The sequence below is a fragment of the Alligator mississippiensis genome, chromosome 12 (assembly GCF_030867095.1).
Source record: "Alligator mississippiensis isolate rAllMis1 chromosome 12, rAllMis1, whole genome shotgun sequence".
In the NCBI taxonomy this organism is placed as follows: domain Eukaryota; kingdom Metazoa; phylum Chordata; order Crocodylia; family Alligatoridae; genus Alligator; species Alligator mississippiensis.
This window is the reverse complement of record NC_081835.1, coordinates 26,561,238-26,582,961: the sequence shown is the minus strand read 5'-3', so window position 1 is coordinate 26,582,961 and position 21,724 is coordinate 26,561,238. Positions and strand designations below refer to the sequence as shown.

The 21,724-nt window shown below is 41.2% G+C and overlaps 1 protein-coding gene across 3 annotated transcripts in view; it reads right to left on the bottom strand.

The window, feature by feature from the left end:
* FAM120A (family with sequence similarity 120 member A) overlaps positions 1-20,410 on the bottom strand; it is a 70,765-nt gene extending 50,355 nt beyond the window's left edge. The window contains exons 1-3 of one of the 3 annotated variants that reach the window (XM_006271521.4): positions 19,524-20,410; positions 12,771-13,017; positions 5,508-5,590 (exon numbers count right to left, since the gene is read on the bottom strand). In XM_006271521.4, the coding sequence (XP_006271583.1) occupies positions 5,508-5,590; positions 12,771-13,017; positions 19,524-19,997 (804 nt within the window). In that variant the 5' untranslated portion in view covers positions 19,998-20,410. The remainder of the gene's footprint in view (positions 1-5,507; positions 5,591-12,770; positions 13,018-19,523) is intronic. The other 2 variants (XM_059715514.1, XM_006271520.4) reach the window with 2 other exon arrangements.
* Between the last annotated feature and the right edge of the window lie 1,314 nt (positions 20,411-21,724).

Below are 21,724 nucleotides of genomic sequence, written 5' to 3'. Positions count from 1 at the left end.
ATATTTGCTGTAACTGGATGACACTACCTCCTCTACTACTGGGAAGGGTAGGAACATCACACCTGAAAAACTGTAACATGGAAACTACCATCCTAGAACAAATTTAAATTTCTACCTAGCATCTATAACCTATACAAATCCACAAAAGCAATGGTAAGGTTTTGTTTTTGTTGCTGCATAAGAAAGAAGTTAAACCTGAGTTTTATTTTAACATTATTGAGAGAAAGGACCTCAAACACTTGCCAGGACACTGGAACTAGAAAATAACCTGATCTTAAACCCAAGTTACTTTCTAGTTCCAGTGTCCTGACAAGTGTTCAAGGTTCTCTCTCTCAATAGTGTTAGAATAAAACTTTATTTTAACACCAGTCAAGCAGGCACAGGCCAAGCAACTGCAAGGTAGGCAGGGCTGCACTAACACAGCCTGTGCCCACCCGCCACCACAACCATGTACCATGAAGCCACAGATTCTGTGGCAGGCACAGTCCCTGTTAGCCATATCCCCAAATTCCCTGGCCCACTGGTAGCCAGACAGACTCAATGAAGCAGCTCTGTGCATCAAATTTGGTTTGGGGACTGTCTGTTACAGTCACAGCTTCTTAACTTTCTATGCCTCTTTAGGAGAGTTGCTTCATTTTCCTCCTCTTCCCCCCACTAATACTCCAGCACACAAGAACAATAAAAGTAGCATTTATTTGATGGGATAAACACTTTTTTCTTCCACAATCCATAGCTGATTAAAAGCAAACTCTTTCCTTTCATGTAAATCACTACTCCGCTTATGTACACAAACAAGAAGAGAGAGAATACCACAGAAAGACAATACCTGCATGCTAAGTTACCAGGTCCTCCTTTTCCAGCTAAACTGTGAGGTCCAAGTTCCCAGAATTCTGAGGTGCTCCAACTCCAATCAAATCAGAGCTGAAAGTTACCAACACCTTTAAAAAGACAATACTATCTAACAGTCTTACAGCACCTCAAAGATTTACATGGCATGGTTTTGTTTTCTCCACATCTAGAGTGAGCCAAAAAGTCACTATAGCCAGATTTACAATGACATAATTTATGAAATTATGCCAAAAAGCAAATAAAAACACCTCAGAGAGGCAATATCTGACACACAGAAAAGTGCAAGTCAAGAAAAAACATTCATTTTAGTCTAGAAACAATTGTTTAAGCTGAAAAGCAAAGAAAAAAAAACAAACCCTCAAGGTAAAGGCTAACAAGGCAAAATGAATTTTAAAATATTTTAATTTTCATAATGCCAAGTAATTTCCTACAAATGTTACAAGTTCCTTATTAGATATGGCTGTTGCCATGTTGTCCAAGGAATATTTTGATCTTTGGGTTATATTACACATGCAAACAAAGTTCATAATGGTGGGGATCTGGGATCTCAAAATGAAAATGTTTAGGATGCATTAAATTAAACACACACAAATTTATCAAATAAATATATTTACTAATTTAAAGTTAAATATACATTAACTTAATAATCTAATGCATGTGTGCGCATGGGTGCACACGTACAGACAAATACATTCTTACTCCTTTACAGATTTCTCTGCCACTTGTGTACAATGCAGCACAAGAAAGCAAAAATTGTACTTGTTTTTATTTAGGCAGACAAGATTGTTTGGGTGAATCTGATCTCTTTTATTAGACCAACATAAAAATAGTTGGAAAAATTTTTTTAGCAAGCTTTCAGGTTTAAAAACCCTTCGTCAGGCCGAGGAAGTCTCTGCAGTTGGTGTGTGCTCTTCCTGGATGGAATGAATAGTAAAGAAGTCAGAGGCTGGGCTGGTATGCATACAAGGTAGGCAGTCAGTGAAGATATAAACTGAGGAGTCAGTGGGTGAGAGGGGTGGGGAGGAGGGGGGAAAAGGGGGATGAATGTAGCAGTTGAATAGTGGAGAGGTACCTGGGGAGTCAGATGTCAGGCAGGTTATAACGTGTCATAAATCCAATGTCTACATTTAGCCCATGACTTTTTGTATCCAGGAGGCTGATGAAGTGAAGTTCATAGGTTCGTCTCTGAGAAGTGTTTTGTAAGTTTCCTTTGAGGATTAGAACAGAGAGATTGGAGAGAGAATGATTTTCTTGTGAGAAATGTGCCCCCACAGGTAATTGGGTGTTCTCGTCTTTGACAGATTTCCGACATGCATTCATTCTGGTGTGCAGTTGTTGTTTGGGGTCTCCTACGATTTTCCATCATGGCATTTGGTGCATTGGATGAGATGTATTATATTTCTGGAGGTGCAGCTGTAAGATGCAAGGATGCTGATGGCTCTGTTGTGGGGTGTAGTAATTGTGGGGGTGGTGGAGATGTGTTGGCGGGTTTTGCATTTCTTGTCCTGGCACGGTCTGGATCCCTTTGGTGTGTTCTGGGCCTGAGGAAGTTTGTTTCTGGTGAGGAGGTTAGTGAGGTTTGGTGCTTCTTTGAAGGCTAAGATGGGTGGTTCTGGGAAGATCTCTTTAAGATTAGGGTCTCTTTCTAGTATGGGTTGCAACTGTTTGAGGACTTTCCATATGGGTTCAAGGGGTGATAAGTCATAACCAGTGGTGTGAGATTCGTGGGGGATTTTCTTCTGTACTGCAGCAATTCTTCATGTGGTATCCAGGTGGCTCTTTCAAATGTGCAATTTATCTCTCTGGAGGAGTGTCTTTGTTGGGTGAGAGCCCTTTTAAGACTGGTGAGGTGGTAATCCCAGGTGTTCTCCTCAGTGTAAATTTGGTGGTATCCTAGGGCTTGGCTGTATATCACAGCTTTCTTGGTATGCTTAGGGTGATTGCTGGTTCTGTGCAGATATGTATGTTGGTCTGTGGGTTTCTTGTATAACATGGTCTGTATTTTACCCTTCTGGATACTGATCATCATGTCTAAACAGGAGATGTTGGTACTGGAGTATTCAAGAGATAGTCGGATGGAGGGATGATGATTGCTGAATTTCTGATGGAACTCAATCAGTGATTGCAGGTTTTCAGTCCAAATGATGACGATGTCACCGATATATCTCAAGTATAGCAAGGATTTGACGGTGTAGTCCTTGAGGAATTCTTCTTCCAGGTGGCTCATAAAACCCTTTGAGGATTAGTCCATGATTTTTTGTATCCAGGAGAAACTTACAAAATTCAGGAGAAACTTGAAGAAAACCACTCTCTCTCTCCAATCTCTCAGTTCTAATCTTCAAAGGAAACTTAAAAAACTTCTCAGAGATGAGCCTATGAACTTCACTTCATCAACCTCCTGGATACAAACAATCACAGACTAAATATAGACAGTAGATTTATGACACATAACCTGCCTGACATCTGACTCCCCAGGTACCTCTCCACTATTCAACTGCTACATTCATCCCCGTCCCTCCCCCCAGCCTCTCTCTCACCCACTGACTCCTCAGTTTACATCTTCACTGACTGCCTGTCTCACATGCGTATGAGCCCAGCCTCTGGCTTCTTTACTAGTCATTCCATCCAGGAAGAGCACACACCAACTGCAAAGACTTCCTAAGCCTGCCGAAGGGCTTTTAAACCCGAAAGCTTGCTAAAAGTAATTTTCCAAAAATTTTTTTTTCAACTATTTAAGTTGGTCTAATAAAAGACATCAGGTTCACCCAAAGAACCTTGCCTGCCTATGTCCTTAGACCACCACAGCTACAACCTACAGCCCTGTTTTATTTAGTACACTTTATTTTTGAGTTTCTCTTTCATGGATCAGAGAACCTTCCCAATGTCTCAGTCCAAAATACCAAAAAGGGTGCTGTGGATGCGACTAGTAGTTCACCCACTATTCTAAGAACCAGTGGATGGTTCTTCTTCCTCCTCCTCAGAATTTCTCATGTGCTTAAACCTACCTCCAAATTCAACTTTTAAACTAACTGTAAATTAAACTGGTCTTCAATTCAGACATAACTGGAGCAGGAGAGGAGGGGACCACTTCTCCTTTACAAGTACTATAACTACCTCTCCTACATTGACAACCCAAAGAATAGGTTTGGCGTTGCTGCTCACCTACAGTTTAAGCAGCAGCACAACTTAACATGCATGTCAGCAAGCTGAATAGCTTGATATGTCAAGTTTAAGGGAAGTGGAAAGTGGTAATTTTAAAGACACCATCATCATCCTATCCTTGTAGTAGTTCAGTTACTCCTGGGTGGCTTTTGGCTTATTGACCACTTTTAACTTTCAATATAAAAAGGGGAACCAGTAGAATAAGAGTTTAGTTTGTCACTACCACCTGAAATACTACTCACAGGCCAAGCCAGTTAATGGGGAAACAATGGAGAGAAACCATATGTGCCTTTAAAAAGGATGCAACAAATGCATGAAAAATTTCTAGATTTTTCAGATTTTTTCCAGATTTTTTCACTGGAAAAAAAAAAAAAAAGTATTTTGATTATCTTGGTAAAGGATTGTGATTTTTCAATTTGGCCAGCGATTATCTACACAACTCTCTCCTGCCCTTCTATGGTGCCTGGTACAAACACGAACAAAATAATAATCTTACACCTCCTCAGTACCGTTTAGGCACGGAAAGCTTTTTTCAAAACTAGGTGTAGATTCTCCGGTGTCATAAAGGACCATCATCCCACAGACATCACCAGAAAACAAAGTTACATCAGCTGAAGATGTGTCCTAACTGAAACTGTGAGAGAAACAGAGGAATTAATTGTGCCTATTTTATTAATGGAGGAAATAAAGGCAGAGAGAATTTAGAAGATAAAATCCTCTCCAGCCATTAGGTTACACTTAAATCTCCTCACATGGGCATGGTATTGTTGAGGGGCTTCAAGGAGCAGTCTCACATCTTTTAGCACCCCACTCTATCTTCAGGTTTTAAAAAATTCAGAATTATAAATATACATTATTACAGATAAGAAACTAATTTTAGCAGCCATGTAAATGACAAAGTAAAAAACGCATGGGACCAATAAAGAACAGTACTTCATATCCATGTAACGTTCAAATACACAAGTGTACTTTACAGAAGAGACAGAAGAAGAATGCACAGCAATAGAGGCAACTTCATGATATAAAATAAACTCCTTTACTATGGAAGCTACACGCTTTGCACATCCATTGAAGGCCATATCCGTATAAATTATACTGCTCTCCTATGTATTCCATTCTCTGGTTTACTGACACCATCATTTCAGGTCACAAATGATTAACTGCATAGGGACTGCATGTAGCTGCACCAGTCTTGATACAGGCTGACTTTTCCTTGCTGTTTTCTCTTACTCTTTTACTATGAACAAGTTTTCATGTATTAACAACAACCAATTCCTTCTCCTAGGAAAAAATAACACCATGAAAAGTTACATCATAAACTAAGGTGTGCCTTAGTAACTATTTGTGCAGTTCTCATGTAGCTGAAAGACACCCAATGTTCAGTGTCATAAGTGACAAAGCACCTTAAGCGTTAATCTAGTGCTGTTAAGTACAACTATGGTTTATGCTACAATGGATTATTAGTTTAATTGCTAATAATTAGATTAAGTTGGTACCTTAAGTGAGGCTAGTGGATGTTCTGGACCAAGTAAACTCCAATGAAAGGAAGCCAAATCTTCATCAGGTAGAATGTGATTACCTAGAATATAATATTCAGAACTTTTTTTAAAAGTACACCTTAAAAAAAAAGTCACTTTTTTGCACACTGATTCTATATGCAGCAACACAAATTTACAGTCAAATCCTAATTAAGGTGTTTACCCAAGGAAGTGGTGGAATTAAGTTTGTAAATTCTTATCAATGACTTCAGCAAAAAACATTATTGCACTTATAAAAGAGTAAGTGTTCAAAAGACTGTAAATCCTATTAACAGCATAAGTTTAACGTACTTCCACACTTTTAAAGCCCAACTTTAGTTCTTAACTTTCCAAAGTATATATATTTGAATAGCTAAGTTTTTCTTCCAAATAATTATATTCTGATTTTTTTTTCCTATGGGGGGCAGGAAGAGGTTTAAATAAATACCTGTTTGGGATTATTTAGACAGAGATGATCCTGACTGAGTAGTAGGTTGGATTACATCAAGGGTGACCAACAAGTGGCATGGACAGCCTGTGTATGGCATGTGGCAGGTAGGGACTAGAAAGGAGCATCAGAAGATTGGACAAGGTAAAGGGACCAAAATAGCATTTGAAGATTGTACAGGGCTAATTTGTGGCATGCCCACCAAAATGGTTGGACCCCACTGGGCTAAATGATGGAAGCCAATGGAACAAAAGATATTTGAAGCAGTTAGGTTTTTGAGACAAGGTTGCAAAAAATAAGGAAAAAAACCTTTTGAAATAAATAAGGAACGCTCATTTTTAAATCGTGTATGTGGTTTCCCAACTGGCCTATTCCACTAAGCCTTAAAATGATTAAAAAAGATTTACCCTAGAAAGACCGTTATGCACGAGAGGTATAAAGACAAACTGGCTTAATATGGCAACGTTGGGTTAAAGAAGGGTTAGCATAAAATGCTACTTCAATAGAAAGTTGAGTTCCAAGCTAAAGCTACTGTTTCTCTACATTTTTCCCTAGAAATGCCATGTTCCACTCATCCTTACACATTTTTTTCAGTTTAATATGAACACTTTTAAAACAGGTTATCAAGTTGCATGGTTCTACTAATTACTTATACTGAATACAACTTAGAGTCAGCTTGTTAACTGGGGAATGAACAGCACTAGCAGTTTAACTACTTGATCATTACCCTTAAATGATTTTAGCAAAGTGGAAAGTCATTTAAGATTTTTTTTCCAAAGCACGGTAACATTACAATCTGAGAAGGGATTTAAAAAACAGGAGGAGATCTTCAGAGAGGGGAAGAAAGCAAAGAAAAAAAAAATCACTAATAAAAACAGCAAGAGAACACAGCATATCCGAAACTAGATTTTCAAAACAGCTAGATAAAATCTTTACCCTTTTCGACAGAAAATTTAATATGGGAGGAGGGGGGGTGTTTCTGAAAAGTGAAAACAGTCTAAGTTTTCAGTGCCTATTTAAAAAGCAGGATTTCTCAAACTTTCCACAAACCCATCTTCTTCCTGAACAATATTTTCACATACACAACATACTATTGCTGTGGTTGTCACAGAAATTATTTACAAGATACATTAGAAATGTAGTATAGTTTAGCTGACTTTTAATGCTGTTCACCATGCAAAAATAAGAAGAAAAAAATCAGCACCTTACTATCAGTCACCCCTTGCCAGTTGAGCAACAGATGCTTTTAGGGCAATGGTTAGTATAAAAACAACCAACCAATATTCCACAATCCTTACATGAAAGGAAATTTTAAAAAATGGAACTTTATCTCCATGCCCATTCAGTCCTTTAGCTCCTTCTGCAACTGCCAAGGAGAATAAGTTATTATATTTTTCCTGAGAACATGCAGCAATTAACTGGAATAAGATTATAAATATATTTCATGCAGGCATTCAAATGCTTTTCACATACCAACTGTAGAACAGCACTACCAACCGCTGTATCACTGGAGGTCATGTAAGATAACACTCCATTGTCCTCTACTAAGGCTGAAAAATTCACCAAACCCAAGGAAGTCAGAAACTTTCCTGAACAAGTTCCATCAACATCTATAAAAGCTAAGATTTGGTTGTAAAATATTTAGGCTTTCAGTCTCTAGGTCACAAAATCAACTCTTGTGTAATCTTAATGCATCTCCCCAGTTAAGCCTCTGTCTATATTTGTAACAGTCTGATCAGAGTGGATAAAATGAATGATTTTAAATCAACCAATCAATCAGATTTTTTATTGGTTTTTTTTTTTTTTGTTAAGATGCTTCTTTAAAAAATAAACCTATATATAGTTTTAATTTAAATTGGGTTAGAGCTCAAAGATATCATCATGGAATAGGGATTATAACTTCCAATTATATATTATTTGAGACAATATATTCATGTACCATTTTTAGGAAAGTTTTATAAATAGGTCACAACAGGCCAGGGACTATATTAGGGGCCCAATCTTATGGGGTTCGCAGAGGCTCCTCTATAGATTACTAAATATTAAAGAAAACCACTCTACCCAATGGGGCTCAGTCTACTCTAGAAGATCCCATTAAGTATCTCTGTGACGCTTAGTTTCAGTTCTCAAACTGTAGATTTGTCTCTCCAGAGATAACATCTTTGTTAACAGTAGTGTATGGAGATGAGAGAACAGACCTGATTACCTACCCATCAGCCCTATTGTCCCTCTGCAAGTTTGTGTACACAGAGTCAAGCCCTTACCTCTCTCTAAAAAGTGCAGTTTCAAAATGTTAAATGAACAGAGGATTGTTGGGGGTGAAGTAGATCTGGGCAAGGAGGAGGAGTCTGGAGATAAATGCAAGGAGGGAGGGGCAGTAAAAACAAAAGAAAAACATTTTGAATAGACTATTCCAGAAGTGTTGAGTGATAAGTGTCTGTGTATAACCTCTCCATTGATGGTAGCAGGCTTGCAAGGTCATAAAAGAGACCCTGCTTGGGAATATTTTAATGAACATTATATCAAACAACAAAAATGCACTTTTTGTAGAAGCCTTGATTTAATCACTGTTTTCTTGATCAGCGATTTAAATCTATTTGATTTAATTCAAACCCACCCTGAGACTGATTATTTGATAATTCTTCAGAAACTAAAGACACACAAGTGCAGCAGCCTCTTCTGTGTACTGTTAGGTATTCTAAATATTAAGAAGTATGTGTGTGTATATATATGTATGAAGTGTATGTCCTTCAAAAACTCTGCAAAAGAGCACAAATAAGTGCACACTACATCTCAAACAAAACAAGTACCTCTTATATAGTATAGTCATGACAGGGAAGAGATTAACATTGAACAAGCAACCTTAGCACTAAACTTTTCCAACTCCTTTTCATTGCAAAAGTCCTTTTTGTATTACCCCCATATCATTAGTTTTTTTTAAAGAAAAATGATATGCAAATTGAAGCAACATCCCCATAAAAAGATTACTGAACTCCCTACATCAAAACATGCTTAGCTTTCCATTAGCCAAGATTCACACAAATGTGTTCAAGTCAATCAATACTTAATGAAGAGTTCAACCAAAGAAAAGAGGAATTTGGCTGGGAAACATTAAGTACCCACTCTAGTCAGAATAGGGCAGTGATTCCCAAAGCGGGTACTGCGGCATGCGAGTAGCTAACATCCCCTAATGTGAGGAGGTAAATGCTCTCCTCCCCTGTCTGGCACCCTGTACCTGCCCCAGCTGTTCCTCTAAAGACCGCTACCACCACTGCAGTAGCACACTTTGCTGTGACTGGAAAGACACAAAGCTGCACTTTGCATCCTGGCTCTGGCAGGAGTGAGAGACCCTGCAGGAGCAGCCTCAGCAGCCAGGGCTGCCCTTGCCCCCTCAGGTACAGCCCAGGAGTCAGGAGGGGGAAGACAGTGGGAATAGCAGGGCAAAGCTTTTTTTCTGCTGTCATTTTTAACAGTAGATCTCAGCACTAGTATGACTTCCTCTGGCAGAAGAATAGAATTTTGGGGGGGGGGGGGGGGGGGGGGAGGGGAAGTGGGGGAGCAGTGGAAATTATAATTTATATATGTATACTATACAACCTTTTTCAGGTATAAGAGCAAAGTATGCCACTAATTTTAATTCAGAAAAAAAGTTCATATCACATATCAAAAGTTTGGGAAACACTGGAATAGGGTATTTTGGCACCATCTTAACTGCTCACTGGGTAAGGCACTCCTTCTATACTACACTATTAAGTTATACCTGCACAGTACAAAGACTTTCTTCTCTAGTTACAGAGCACTGTGGGAGAGAGAGGGAAAGACTTATAACCTACACCCACCATCTTCAGGATGTGATTTTTAAATCCTCAAACTTGCAAAATAACTAACAATACATATTCATTGAAATACTCAAATGCTAAGACTATTTCACTGCCAAGTTTCAGTTCCTTAGTCCAAAACACATTAATACTAAACTTCCAAAAAAAAAAAAAAATCAGTCTTTGTTTCACTTGCACTAAATAGCACAGCTTTCTTTCCCTCAAATGTAAAGAATAACACCCAGAAAATGAATCATCAGCTCTAGAAAAATTTCATGAAAGGTTAACCTTTTGGGCTGAAGTTAACCTCTGGAACTAAAATCCAAAAGAGAAATAGAAACGAATCCATCCAAGAAGATTGTTCCATATAGCCAAAGCAGATTGATTATTCAATTACTGTTATGCAAGTATCACTCCCCATATAGGCACTCCATTTTGGAATAAGAATGACTCCCCCCTGGAAATACCATAAAAATTATTAAGATAGCAACCTATTTACACTTGTTCTAGAATAATGTCACTCATTTCAGAAAAGTGTCCACAAGGATGAATTACATAGCTATAACAAAGTAAATATTTCCCTCTGACTATGCCAGCCAATTTCTCCATGTAGACAAGCTCTTCATAATCCTCTCTCATGATGGTTATCTTCACTCATCAATAAGGTTCACAGAATACTATAGGGACCTAAAGGAAGATAATTTGAGGCTTGTAGAGCCAAACAAGCCAAGATGTCTTAACTTAGATTCTATGAACTGAACTGCTTTAACACATATTCCAGGTTACAGAAACACTGGACTTGTACATTTTAAAATTTGATTAGAATTACTGAAATATTACTCTCTCTTTTCTGAGAATTTTGAGCTAGTAGTTAGTTTTGAAGACCTTGGCAATACTTTAATCCCAAAAACAGTTTTATAAAGTTCGTACTACCATAGCGCCTCAATTCAGCAACATGCATTATAACAACATTAAACATACAGCACAGCATTGATAAGCCTGAATAAATATACCTTTTAAGTCTATTTTCCATAAATATCCAGAGTTCCTAAAGAACCTTCCCTACAGTTCCATCTGTCACTCTACAAAAATCATAAAAACCAGCTATGCTGCTGCTTTGATATGTACACAAGATTTGAACCAACTTGAGAAGATGCAAAAACAACCAACTTCTGATCCTTTGAGGAAAAAACTGTCTATAGGTTTACAAAAAATTTTCAGTGGAATATAATCAGCTTTCAGGCAATTCAAAGCACAATATCAGCACCTTTAAACATAAAAAAAGACTTGCCTTTATCTGTTAAATACAAATTAAGGTATATTTGCCTGGCAGGGGCCAACTGAGGTAGGTTATCAATCACCACCAACATAAAACTCCAAGCATGACTACCTGTTTATCAGTGCTTTGTAAAAATATTGCACTAGTTTCATTTGTCAAGATCAAACTGATGAATACTGAACACCGCAGATAGCTATAATTCTATGGTGGATAAAGAAAATGCTATTTGTGTATAATTCATCATTTTGTACACTACTGGTTAGGAGAATTACCACAAATTGTAATAATTATGCTTTCCACAACTTTAATAAAAATGCATTGCAAGACCCACCAATACTACAAGTCCCTTAATCTCAAAGCCACACGGTTAACTCAAAATCTGTTTCAATTCCAAAACGTAAATAGTCATTTTTCACCGACACCATTACCCAAGTCGGTAACTATTTCAACATGGAAAGAAAATGTGGACTGGGAGGATCAGAAATATTGTCTCCTTAATGTAGAGACTCATTGCGGTTTCTTTTTTAATTACCCTATACATGGTTCTCTCTTTTCTTGCTAGGGAAAATACATACTTGGATTTTGTTAAAGTCAGTAAATTGACATAAACACTGGCATACAGAAGGAGCAATGTATGGAACCTTTTATCTGCAGGTTTCAAAACACTTTAAAATGATTCCCATTTTATGGAGCATGATTTGCCCAAAGTCATGTAGCAAGTCAATGGGAGACATGGGAATAAAACAGGTCTCCTAACCTAGTCTGGCATTCTATCCAACATATCATGATCAAAAACATGCGTAGTCAGGTGTTTTTTTTTTTGTTTTTTACAGTTTTTCTTTTATTTTCTTTTTAAAGAAAGTATACTAATCTACGTAAGTCTTATTATTTTCAAAACTCTCATAGAAAACCTCAGTACCATAGGAAATGGGACTAGCAATTAATTAAGAGGCATTATTTCATCAGGCAAAAGTCAAACAGCAGTCTTGTAGCCAAACACTATCCACCTATACTTTCCCAGCAGTTTCACTCAAATATATTTTTCTTCAGTTTTGGTCTTACATTGTTCTGTAATAAAATGGCTGTTGAGCTTCACCTCACTGATGGAGACATGAGCTCAGGCAACTGTAGTTCTAGCAGTTTACAGCTCTACAACACTTTTATGCTACTGTACCAAAGAGGGGGAAGAGAAGTGATCAAATTAAAAATACACTACACAATTGTGGGGGGGGGGGGGGGGTGTAGCATAACACACAACAGAAAGAGTACACAAGTACATATGCCTAAGTGAAAATGTAAGATTAATAAGGTCAAAGTAGAGCTTAAATGTTTACCATTACCAATTAACACTGCCCAAAAACTGATTCTCTTCACAAACTCTGAAGTTATTTCAAACGCTTCTTTGAAATGACCTTCACAGATGTTCACAAGACATCTCTGCAGACTGAAAAGTTGGCTGCCCTCATAAATGTGTAGTGTCCAGAGAATCCTAACACCACTACAGCATAGAACGAAAGACTTAAAACAGCTCAGACACAAAGGGTAGGAAAATGGGTGGTGCAATGGAGAAGTTTTGCCCGAGTCCTTCCACTTGGCTAAAATTATACGGTTAAAAACAATAATTTATTGTTAAAGCAATTTAAGTTGTGAGTCTTGCTAGTCATGTAATGCAAGACTTCTTGAATTATTTCACTTACCTAAGAGAGCAGCAAAAATAGGAAAGCGATTTGGATTCAGGTCCAGTTGCTTGGCAACTTCATGCATCAGATATTGGCTTGTTGTGAGACTTTTCCCATTACGGCTCAGTTTTAGGGCATGGGCACTGAAATAGTAAGGGATGTTGCACAATGCATAATCGGAGTCATATGCAACCAAACCATGGAAACCTTTTTCTCTGCAGAAGGCAATTACTTCTTGATGGTGATCTTCAATGCTCTGTGCAACCTATATAAGAGAAAAAGTAATTAGAGGGAGTGTTAAATTGCAACAAACTTTTTCTGTATTTACTATCATAGATTAACATCTATAATTATACTTGAAGAACCTCAACATTTGCAGCATATTTCAAATCAACAAGGACCTTAGTAACACATTCTAACACTATATCTCATACAAGAAAATAAGTAGCGCGATGTGAAAAGACTAAGGTATACAGACTGAAGTGATATTACTTTATGGTAGTTCAGTAATATCGAACTAGGTTTAAGAAAATTTCTCATATGGAACTACTTCACCAGTGTCAGTAAATCCACTGAAGAGTCTAAAGTATACACTTTTCTAGCCACTGAAATGGCTAGAAGAAATAGGTTCCCAAGGAAGGTATAGTTAGAGGTCTCAACTGATTCAAAAAGAGACCAGTGCCTGACCCTGCCAATCAGTGAATTATCAGACCAGAAAAGGAGGGACTTCTGTAAAAAAAAAATCAAATAAGTATCCAGCCATCCTGCAATACATCCTTCTGAAAACCTAAATTTATCAACAACTCCAAAAATTACACAAGCTAAAAATCACAGTGCAATTTTCAGGGGAAAAAAAAATAAATCAGTAGTATATTTCTGAAAATGCACTTCTTTACCAACACCTGTTACCTACCCCACAAATCTTTAGTCAATTATTTGGAAACCCCCGAAGACTGGAACAGCCAACCCTCAACAAGTTCCTGATTTTAAAGACCAAAGGTAGCAAGACACCGTACCAAAAAAAGGATAAGCACAGGACAAAAAAAGTTCCTTTTACCACAATCTTTTAATATAACTAGAAACATAGACATGGCCATAAAATAGTATTTCCACTAGGGCCAAAGCTCTGTAGAGTTTAAGTGTGTATTATACAACTGTGTAATCAACTCAGGACTGTTTAAGCTAATATTTACTCCACTACTGACTAAGAAAGTTGCTTTATTCTGATAGTAAATTTAAGGAGTTGTTAAAATGGCCCCTTTTCTCTGAAAGTTATTCCTTTTTCTCAGCATGTCTTACAGACATTATATTGATCTTTGGTTGATTTTTAGTGGGACCTATAAACAGAACAGCATTCCATAAACACTTCAAAAATGGAAGCAAGACTTGTTGTGAATGGTATCTTTTACTGGACAAACTGCATAGTTGGGATAGATTCTGAAGCTTCCAAATGCTACGCATTCATTCTTCATCAGGTCACCAACATTCAGAATCTTTTCTAGACTATCCCTACCACATTAGTTGGTCCAATAAAAGATATCATCCACAACAAACCTTGCCTCTTGCATAATTCCTGAACCATCATGCCTAAATCACTCCAACACTACCATTAAGAACAGACTCCAAAAAAAAAAAATAAATAAATAAAATAAAATAAAAAAAAAAAAAATCAAGGCTTGAGTTGTTCTACAGTCAGTACTTTACTCAGCAACCTATTTACATAGTCAATTTAAACCTTACTAGAACAAGTAAAAATGTCTTAATTTTTTTATCTAGTATGAGGGAAATTATGCTTACTGTATTAATTAAACATCAAATGCCTTTTAACTGTATCCTGTGATCAGGATTAACATTGACAATCTGCATTTAAGGCACATGGTAAGTTTCTAAATACAGTCACTTCCTTCTCCAAATAAAGCATTACCTCTGGAATGATTCCAAAGTAATTGTACACATAACCAAATAGTTTAACACCACTTGGTGTGATATTCACTATAGTTCTGTCTGTGTGTGTGATAGATTGAAAACTTTGGGGCAGGTATCATGTTATCACAGACGTATGCAGCATGAAAGTAGTAAAAAGGTGCTTTAAATGTTGGGATATGGTTTATTTTAGGAAGGTCAGTGGCAGTTCTCTCTTGAAAATTCTGCAGAATCAAAATGCAGTATTAGCACAATCCTATGTACATGTATCATACTTTTGTACTACAAAGCCACTGTGTTTAAATATACATAACTGTTCTCAGATTATTAAAAATCATCAGGGTACACCTAACCTGCAACGTCTCTAAAATCCAAAAGGACAGGAGACCAATAGAAATAAGTATAACTGCTAGAATTATTGCTTTTGGAACTCTTACGAATTCATAACTAAGAGATACTTATTATTCCAAAGTAAAATGCTTGGATTAACAGAAATAATCTGAAAAGGGCAGCACCAGAAGTTTGTAACTGCAATTTTCAATGTGAAAAAACCCAACATTTTGGTCTTAAATCACATCTTGTGCAGACACTTTAATGATGCTAATATAGCAAGAAAATAATTCAGATTTACTATGTGACATACAGAAAAGAATATGAGAATCTGTTAAAGCACTAATAATGCTAGGATCAAGCACTGTGCAAGCATTTATATTTAACAAACATACTTGGCATTAACAAAAGTTTCTGCTTCCAGAATTGCACTTTTTTGTCAAAGGGACAATAAATAGCAGATCAAAACAAAACCCAGGAACTGCAGAATATTTTATATTCCCTGAAAGAAACCGGTTGGTTACAAGATAAATTGCACTAAACAGAAACGTTTTATAATTGCTTTTGTTGGAAAGCAGTTATTTTTCTCCCCCAGTTAGCACTATAGATTAAAAGCAAATGGATCATTTGTAGGGTTACAGAAGTCCGAAGTCATAAATGTTTCCAGTAATATTTGTAAAAATTAGTTCATTCTAAGAACTGGGTACCACTCTTCTCAGAAATAGCTCTCTTAGTGAAGAAAAAAAAAATCCATTCCACCACAAGGTTTTATTGCTTTATACATATGCAAATAAAATTAGACATGCAAGTTCCATTTGCTCTTGCCCACTGGGAACATTGCTAGAAAGCATGTGGGAGGGAGAATATGAAGTGGATTTGGGTAAGGTTTGAAGGAGAAAAATATACTCATGAACTCCAAACTGAAACTATGAAGAGCTGATCTACTTATATAAACAAAACAACAAAAAGGCAAAAAAAGTAACTTCTCTGAGAGTAGAAAATACAGGATTACTTGAAGACATTACTAAAAAGTAAATGATCTTAAAAATACATATACGTCATCTTATATATATATATATATATATATATATATATATATATAGGATATCCCGGGCCACCCTCCCCCACATATCCAAGGCTGCTGTAGAGTAAAATCTATTCAATCTGCCTATGGGATAACTCACTGCTAGGGCTTAATTCATCATGTTTCCAAATCCCCACCTGTAGGTCTAATATCAACTATTGATAAATGGTCATTTCTGTATATTCCAGCATTATTTACATGTTTCTTGAGGTGGCAAATTAACCAGAGTTTATTGTAAAAACTGATTATCCACTGGGGCTATGCAGAAATTCTTGCTGGTTTCAAAGAGCCAATACGATATAAATCTAAATCAGCAATCTGAACGTTGATCGAGATAGAGGGGGGTAAAAAGTAAAGAAATGAAAGATTACTGTTGAGTACCTTCAAGTTCTTTGGCACTTTAAATAAAATTCAGAAAAAAATCTGTCTCCAGAAAATAATCTCAGTAAAAAAGCCAAATATTCATGAATATGACCAACACTTGGTTTCATTTTTGTTGAGGGTCTCAGAAAAGTATGTGAGAAAACTTGAGAACTGTGACTACGATGCAAAAATATCCAACACCCTTAATCTACTGATTATCCAATTTCATATAACATTAAAAGAAAAGTACATATTAAAAATTTTACTAAGAAGTACACAAAGGCTTTCCAAAATTAAAAGTTTAGCAAATCTCAAAGTAAAGGGAAGACAACATTAAAATGATGCTATAGCCAGAATTTCAGACTTAATTCTTCCAGTAGGCAATCTGCAATGACTTTTTATTTAGGAATAAAAATATTCTTCTAGTTGCAAAAAGCAGCTAGTTTTATTGCACTGAATACACTCACACTCTCCGACTTGGAATAATCATGTAAGCACCGGCACCTACCACTCAAAACCAACACTGCTCCCCTCAACAAAACCAACAACAAAGTCCGTCATTCTGGCCAGATACTGAATAAGAGAAAAACGGAGTAGCTACCTTTAGTATAGAAGTAGCCATACCACCTTTTAACTTTAAATAAATCAGGGCCAAGTGTTTCAGATTAAGCATCCAACTGATGTAAAAAAAAAAAAAAAAGAGGGCTTCTAGGCTTGACAGATTTCTAGTTTATTCTAGATGCACATCACATCTGATTAACTTGCACAAGAAGGGTGCAGTTTCACTTCTTACTAGCCTCAGGCTCTCGCACAAAACATTTAAACATACATACAGGAACAGAATGATTATTCACACTAACTTGTCAATAGTAGTAGCACACGGTGTCTGTCATTCCTGTTAGCCAATCATTTTCTAGCTACATCAACCCCATGGACTTATAAAATTTCTCATCAGTTACAACAGGAGCGAGGGGTGGGACTTCCACTATCACTGTAGGCTGAACTACAGCTGCCTCCAGAATGCAGGATGACTTCTAATGTGGGGCCTGGCAAACAAAATAGACCATTTCCCCCTGTAAAAACGAAGGTCTCATTGAGCCACACACAACTCCAAAAATTAGTTAACATGGTTGTTTCCCCTCTTCTGCTGAACAGTGAAAAAAACCCTTAACCTCAAATTCATCTTTTAGACACTATTTTCAAAAAATGCAATCTTTACAGAAACGCACCCCATCCTCAACGTTCTCCTTTGGCCCAGTTTCAGCACTGTGGTATAATCTGCCAAAAGGACAGTACAAAAGCCTGATAATGTTAAGCTCCAGTTACCGAGCACTGCACGACTCTGAAGGTCAGGTAATATTTACTACGCAGCAGAAGTAACAGGCAACAACTCTTGCAACTAGTGAGTATGTGCTCAACTGCTGCGCCCCTTTTCCTTAGGAGTTTAAGGAAACAGCTCCTGGAATTACACATTTTTGTTAAAAAATTATTTTTACAGTGAAAAGTATGTGTACAGTACCACTTTTGTTTTACTTCCTTTTCAAATCAGCAATACAGAAAGAGATTACCAAGTGGTCTGTTAAATGTAAAATGTTTTGTGGCCCTCAGAGCCATCTTTTCAATACTGGGGCAAACAGACTGTAGCAGACATATAAGTGCAGTCAAAACTACCAGCAAGTTGAGCCTTTTCCTTAAAATAAAAACATGTTAAAGTAAAATGGCTTAGACACATCTGTTAAGTAGTCTTTGGTTTATAAAAAAAGAGAGAGGGGGAGATAGTTAGGACAAGACTGTGATAGTTATGTAGATTAATCAAGTGTCATGCTACCTTTCATCCTTTATGAAAGTTGACTTTTTTTTTCCAGGGGAAGGAGGTGCTTTGTTTTCTTTTTTAATTCTTTATGTCTGACATGGTTATTCTGAGCATTTTATTGTAGATTCAGAACCTGTGCACTTCCTCCTCCATTAAGGCATGCACCTGGCTTCAATCTGGAGTCTGCCTCCACCTGGAACCTGTTGCTGACCTCTAAGGGAGACACTCACTTAACTGAACTCTTTTTAATCCTTAGATTGTAACGCCAGTTTAAATGCTGGCAAACAATGTAGGTCTTCATTTGCATAGGCAGATACAGAAGTGGAAGTATATTGTTACCTGTAGAGTTACTACTTAACCTGGTATCTCAGTCAAGAGACCTCTGAGAAACAAGTACAGGTCACAGAAATGAATGGAACAAAGCACCGAGATCATGGAGGCAGAGGGTCTAGCCTAACACCGTGAGCCCAACTTTTGAGGTAGAAACTACAGAAGCAGAAGAGAGGAGCAACTAACTCCTCAGCATCTGGAGGCCCTCCACAGCAGTGAGCCGCCACGTGCGAGAGGCAGCCAGGGCCCAGGGCGGATGCTCCGGGCTCCAGGCAAGGGGACACGGTGCTGAGAGGGGAGGAAAGAAAACGGAAGAGGCAGAAACTCGGCGCGAAAGGAGGGAGGTGGATGGAAGTTGCTGATGAAGACGTGATGGGGGAGAGGCCGATGGAGAGAAGCGAAGAGAAGGAAGAGGCGGACGAAGGAAATGAGGCGGCAAGTTTTCTCGGCCGGGCGAAGTTTTCCCCGGGCCGCGCCGCCAGCGCCGTGCCCGGCCCTAATCCGCGCCGACAGGTCGGGCCGGGGAGGGGCTGCTGCAGCCCCGCCACGGCCTGACAGCCCGGTATAAATAGAAAATCCCGGCGGAGATTGAGGCCATCAGGGTGCCCGCTAAACCCTTCCCGCCGCCGCGAAGGGCGCCCCGCCGCTTCTCGGCCGGCCTGGCCAGGGGGGCCCGCAGCAGCGGCGGCACAAACTTCGGCCGCGGCGGCAAGGCCTCTCCCAGGCCGCTCCGCTCCGCTCCCACCCGCCCGCCCGGGCTCGGCGACATTTTGCGGATGCGGGCTCCCCCGGGCCCGACATTACCGGGAGGGCAGCCCCGCTCGCTGCCATCTTAGAGCCTGGTGGCGGGGGCGCAGGGGCGCGCGGCGGCAGGGGGCGCCGCGGGGCGCAGGGCGGGAGCCGGGCCGGGCCGGGCCGGGCCGCTCACCTTGATGTGGAAGCGGATGAGGGCCAGGCGGATGCAGTGCGCCATGCAGACGGGCGGCAGGAACCAGACCTTGGGCGGCGGCGTGCCCTTGTTCTGGACGTGGCTGACGATCTGCTGCGCCGTCTGGCGCTCGTTGCCCTGGCGCTTCACCCACTCGTGCAGCCGGGCCTTCTCCAGCGCGCCGTTGAAGAAGACGAAGAGCTCGATGTTGCCGTTGAAGCAGGCCTTGGCCAGCGCCGCCAGGTAGCCCAGCATGTGGTTCCACTGCCCGCCGCTCACCCAGTCCGTGTAGAAGCCGCCGTAGAGCCGGTGCAGGCAGTTGTCGGCGTCGATGAGGAGGCGCAGGGGGGTCTGGGGGGGCCTCTGGCGGCCCCCCCCCACCAGGCTGCCCCGGGCCAGCTTCTGCAGCTCCACGGGCACCACGGCGCTGGGGCAGTGCTTCTCGATGTAGTCCTGGAAGCCCTGCACTCCCATGGCGAGGCGAGGCGAGGCGGGCGGCGGCCCGAGGCGGCAGCGGCGGGAGGGAGGGAGGCGGGCGGGCTTCGGGGCCGGCCGGCGAGGCGGTGGTTGCAGGGGAGCGGGAGCGGTGGAGCCGGCTGGGAGCGCGGGCGGGCGGCGGCTGTTCAGGGGGGAGTCGTGTGGATGAGTGGGGGGCTCATGGCTGCTGCGGCCGCCATGTGCTGCTCTCACAGAGCCATGGCTCGGGGATCCGGGCTGTGCTGCCGCTGCGGCTCCTACTGCCGGGGGGAGGGGGAGCGGCAGAGCGCGCAGGAAGCCAACCCGCCGCCGCCGCCGCCTGCAGCAGCCGCGCGAGCGGAACAGGCGGGACTTGGCCGCCGCCGCCGCTGCCACTCACAGCGGCCCGCGCACACGCGCCTCGGCCCGGCCACCGGCCCGCCCGCGGCCGCCCGCCCCGCCCCGCCCCGCCCCGGCCCCCTGCGCGGCCCCGCGGCCCTGCCCTGCCCTGCGGCTGCGGCACTGGGGCGGCGGGCCCGGGCGGCCTGGCGCGCGGCGCTGTTGCATAACCCGGGCATGCGCCCTGCGAGCGGCCGGCGCGGAGCGGAGCGGAGCGGAGCTGGCGCGTAGGCGGAAGTGGGGGCGGGGGGAGGGGCCCGGCCGGGCAGCGGCGGGGGGGGCACCTAAACCCCTCTCCCCCCCCGCCGGCCGGGGCGCTGCTCCCGCCCGAGCTGCGCGGCAGCGGCGGCGGCTGTGGCACGAGGAGGCTCTGCCGCAACTCGCTGTTACGTCAGCGCTGAGGGGAAAGCGATGCTTTTCCCCCCAGGAATAAATCCCCGCCGCCCCCCCGCGCTGTCATGGCAGAGGCCTACGTGCGACTCGTCCATTGGGGCCGAGGGCTCCGCTCCTCGCTCCCCGCCGCTCGCACTCGGCCTGGAGCAGTGCGGGGCCCAGCTCGGATCGGAGCCAAACTGGCCCAGAATCCGTTTCTGGCGGGTTTGGTTTTTCGGGGTTTTTTTCCCCCAGTTCGGCCACGCCGGGAGGAGCGAGCATGTGTTCCCGCCTCTGTAGGTAGAAATGCAGCAGCCGCAGTCACTCAGAAGTGAAGGCGGCAGTAAGGGATTAGGCTTATCCCGCCTGCGGCTGCAGGCTGAGCGCTGCCGGGGAAAGCAGCTGGAGGAAACTTGGTCGGCTGCAAATGTAGGCCCGACAAGCCCCGCTAGTCCAGCCCATGCCTCTGTCAGCAGCCTGCAGTTCGGAGCGCTTGGGCTCTCCAAAGTACGACCTGTTGTCCTTTTTTTTCAGAAGTGCTGCCAACGTTACGTTGGATAATTTTCTTATTCCAGCTTCAGATACTGAAATGGTTTAGAGGCCCACATTTTGGCTTCAGATGTTTCCTGGCATAGCAAGCTGCACAGTTTCTTTTAATATCAACATGGTGCCTTAATATTCCTCTGCAACTGTCAAGTAGGGCAGATACCTTATACTGACTTTAATATTATATTGGCAAAAATAACATTTATTTTAACAAGATTTCAGTTAGATTGGCACCTAAAATAAACATTCCCTTGTGACTCACTCGTAAGCAACTGGTTCCTAGGGAGTGGGCTGGTTTGCTCTTCAGCAGTATTATCACAAATCTGGAGGACATTTGTAGCCCAGAGTGACTGATGTAGCCAGTACAGACGGTGAAATACCCAAAAGTATAGAAGTCCTTAATGAAAAAGTGTTGTGTGGAACAGGTG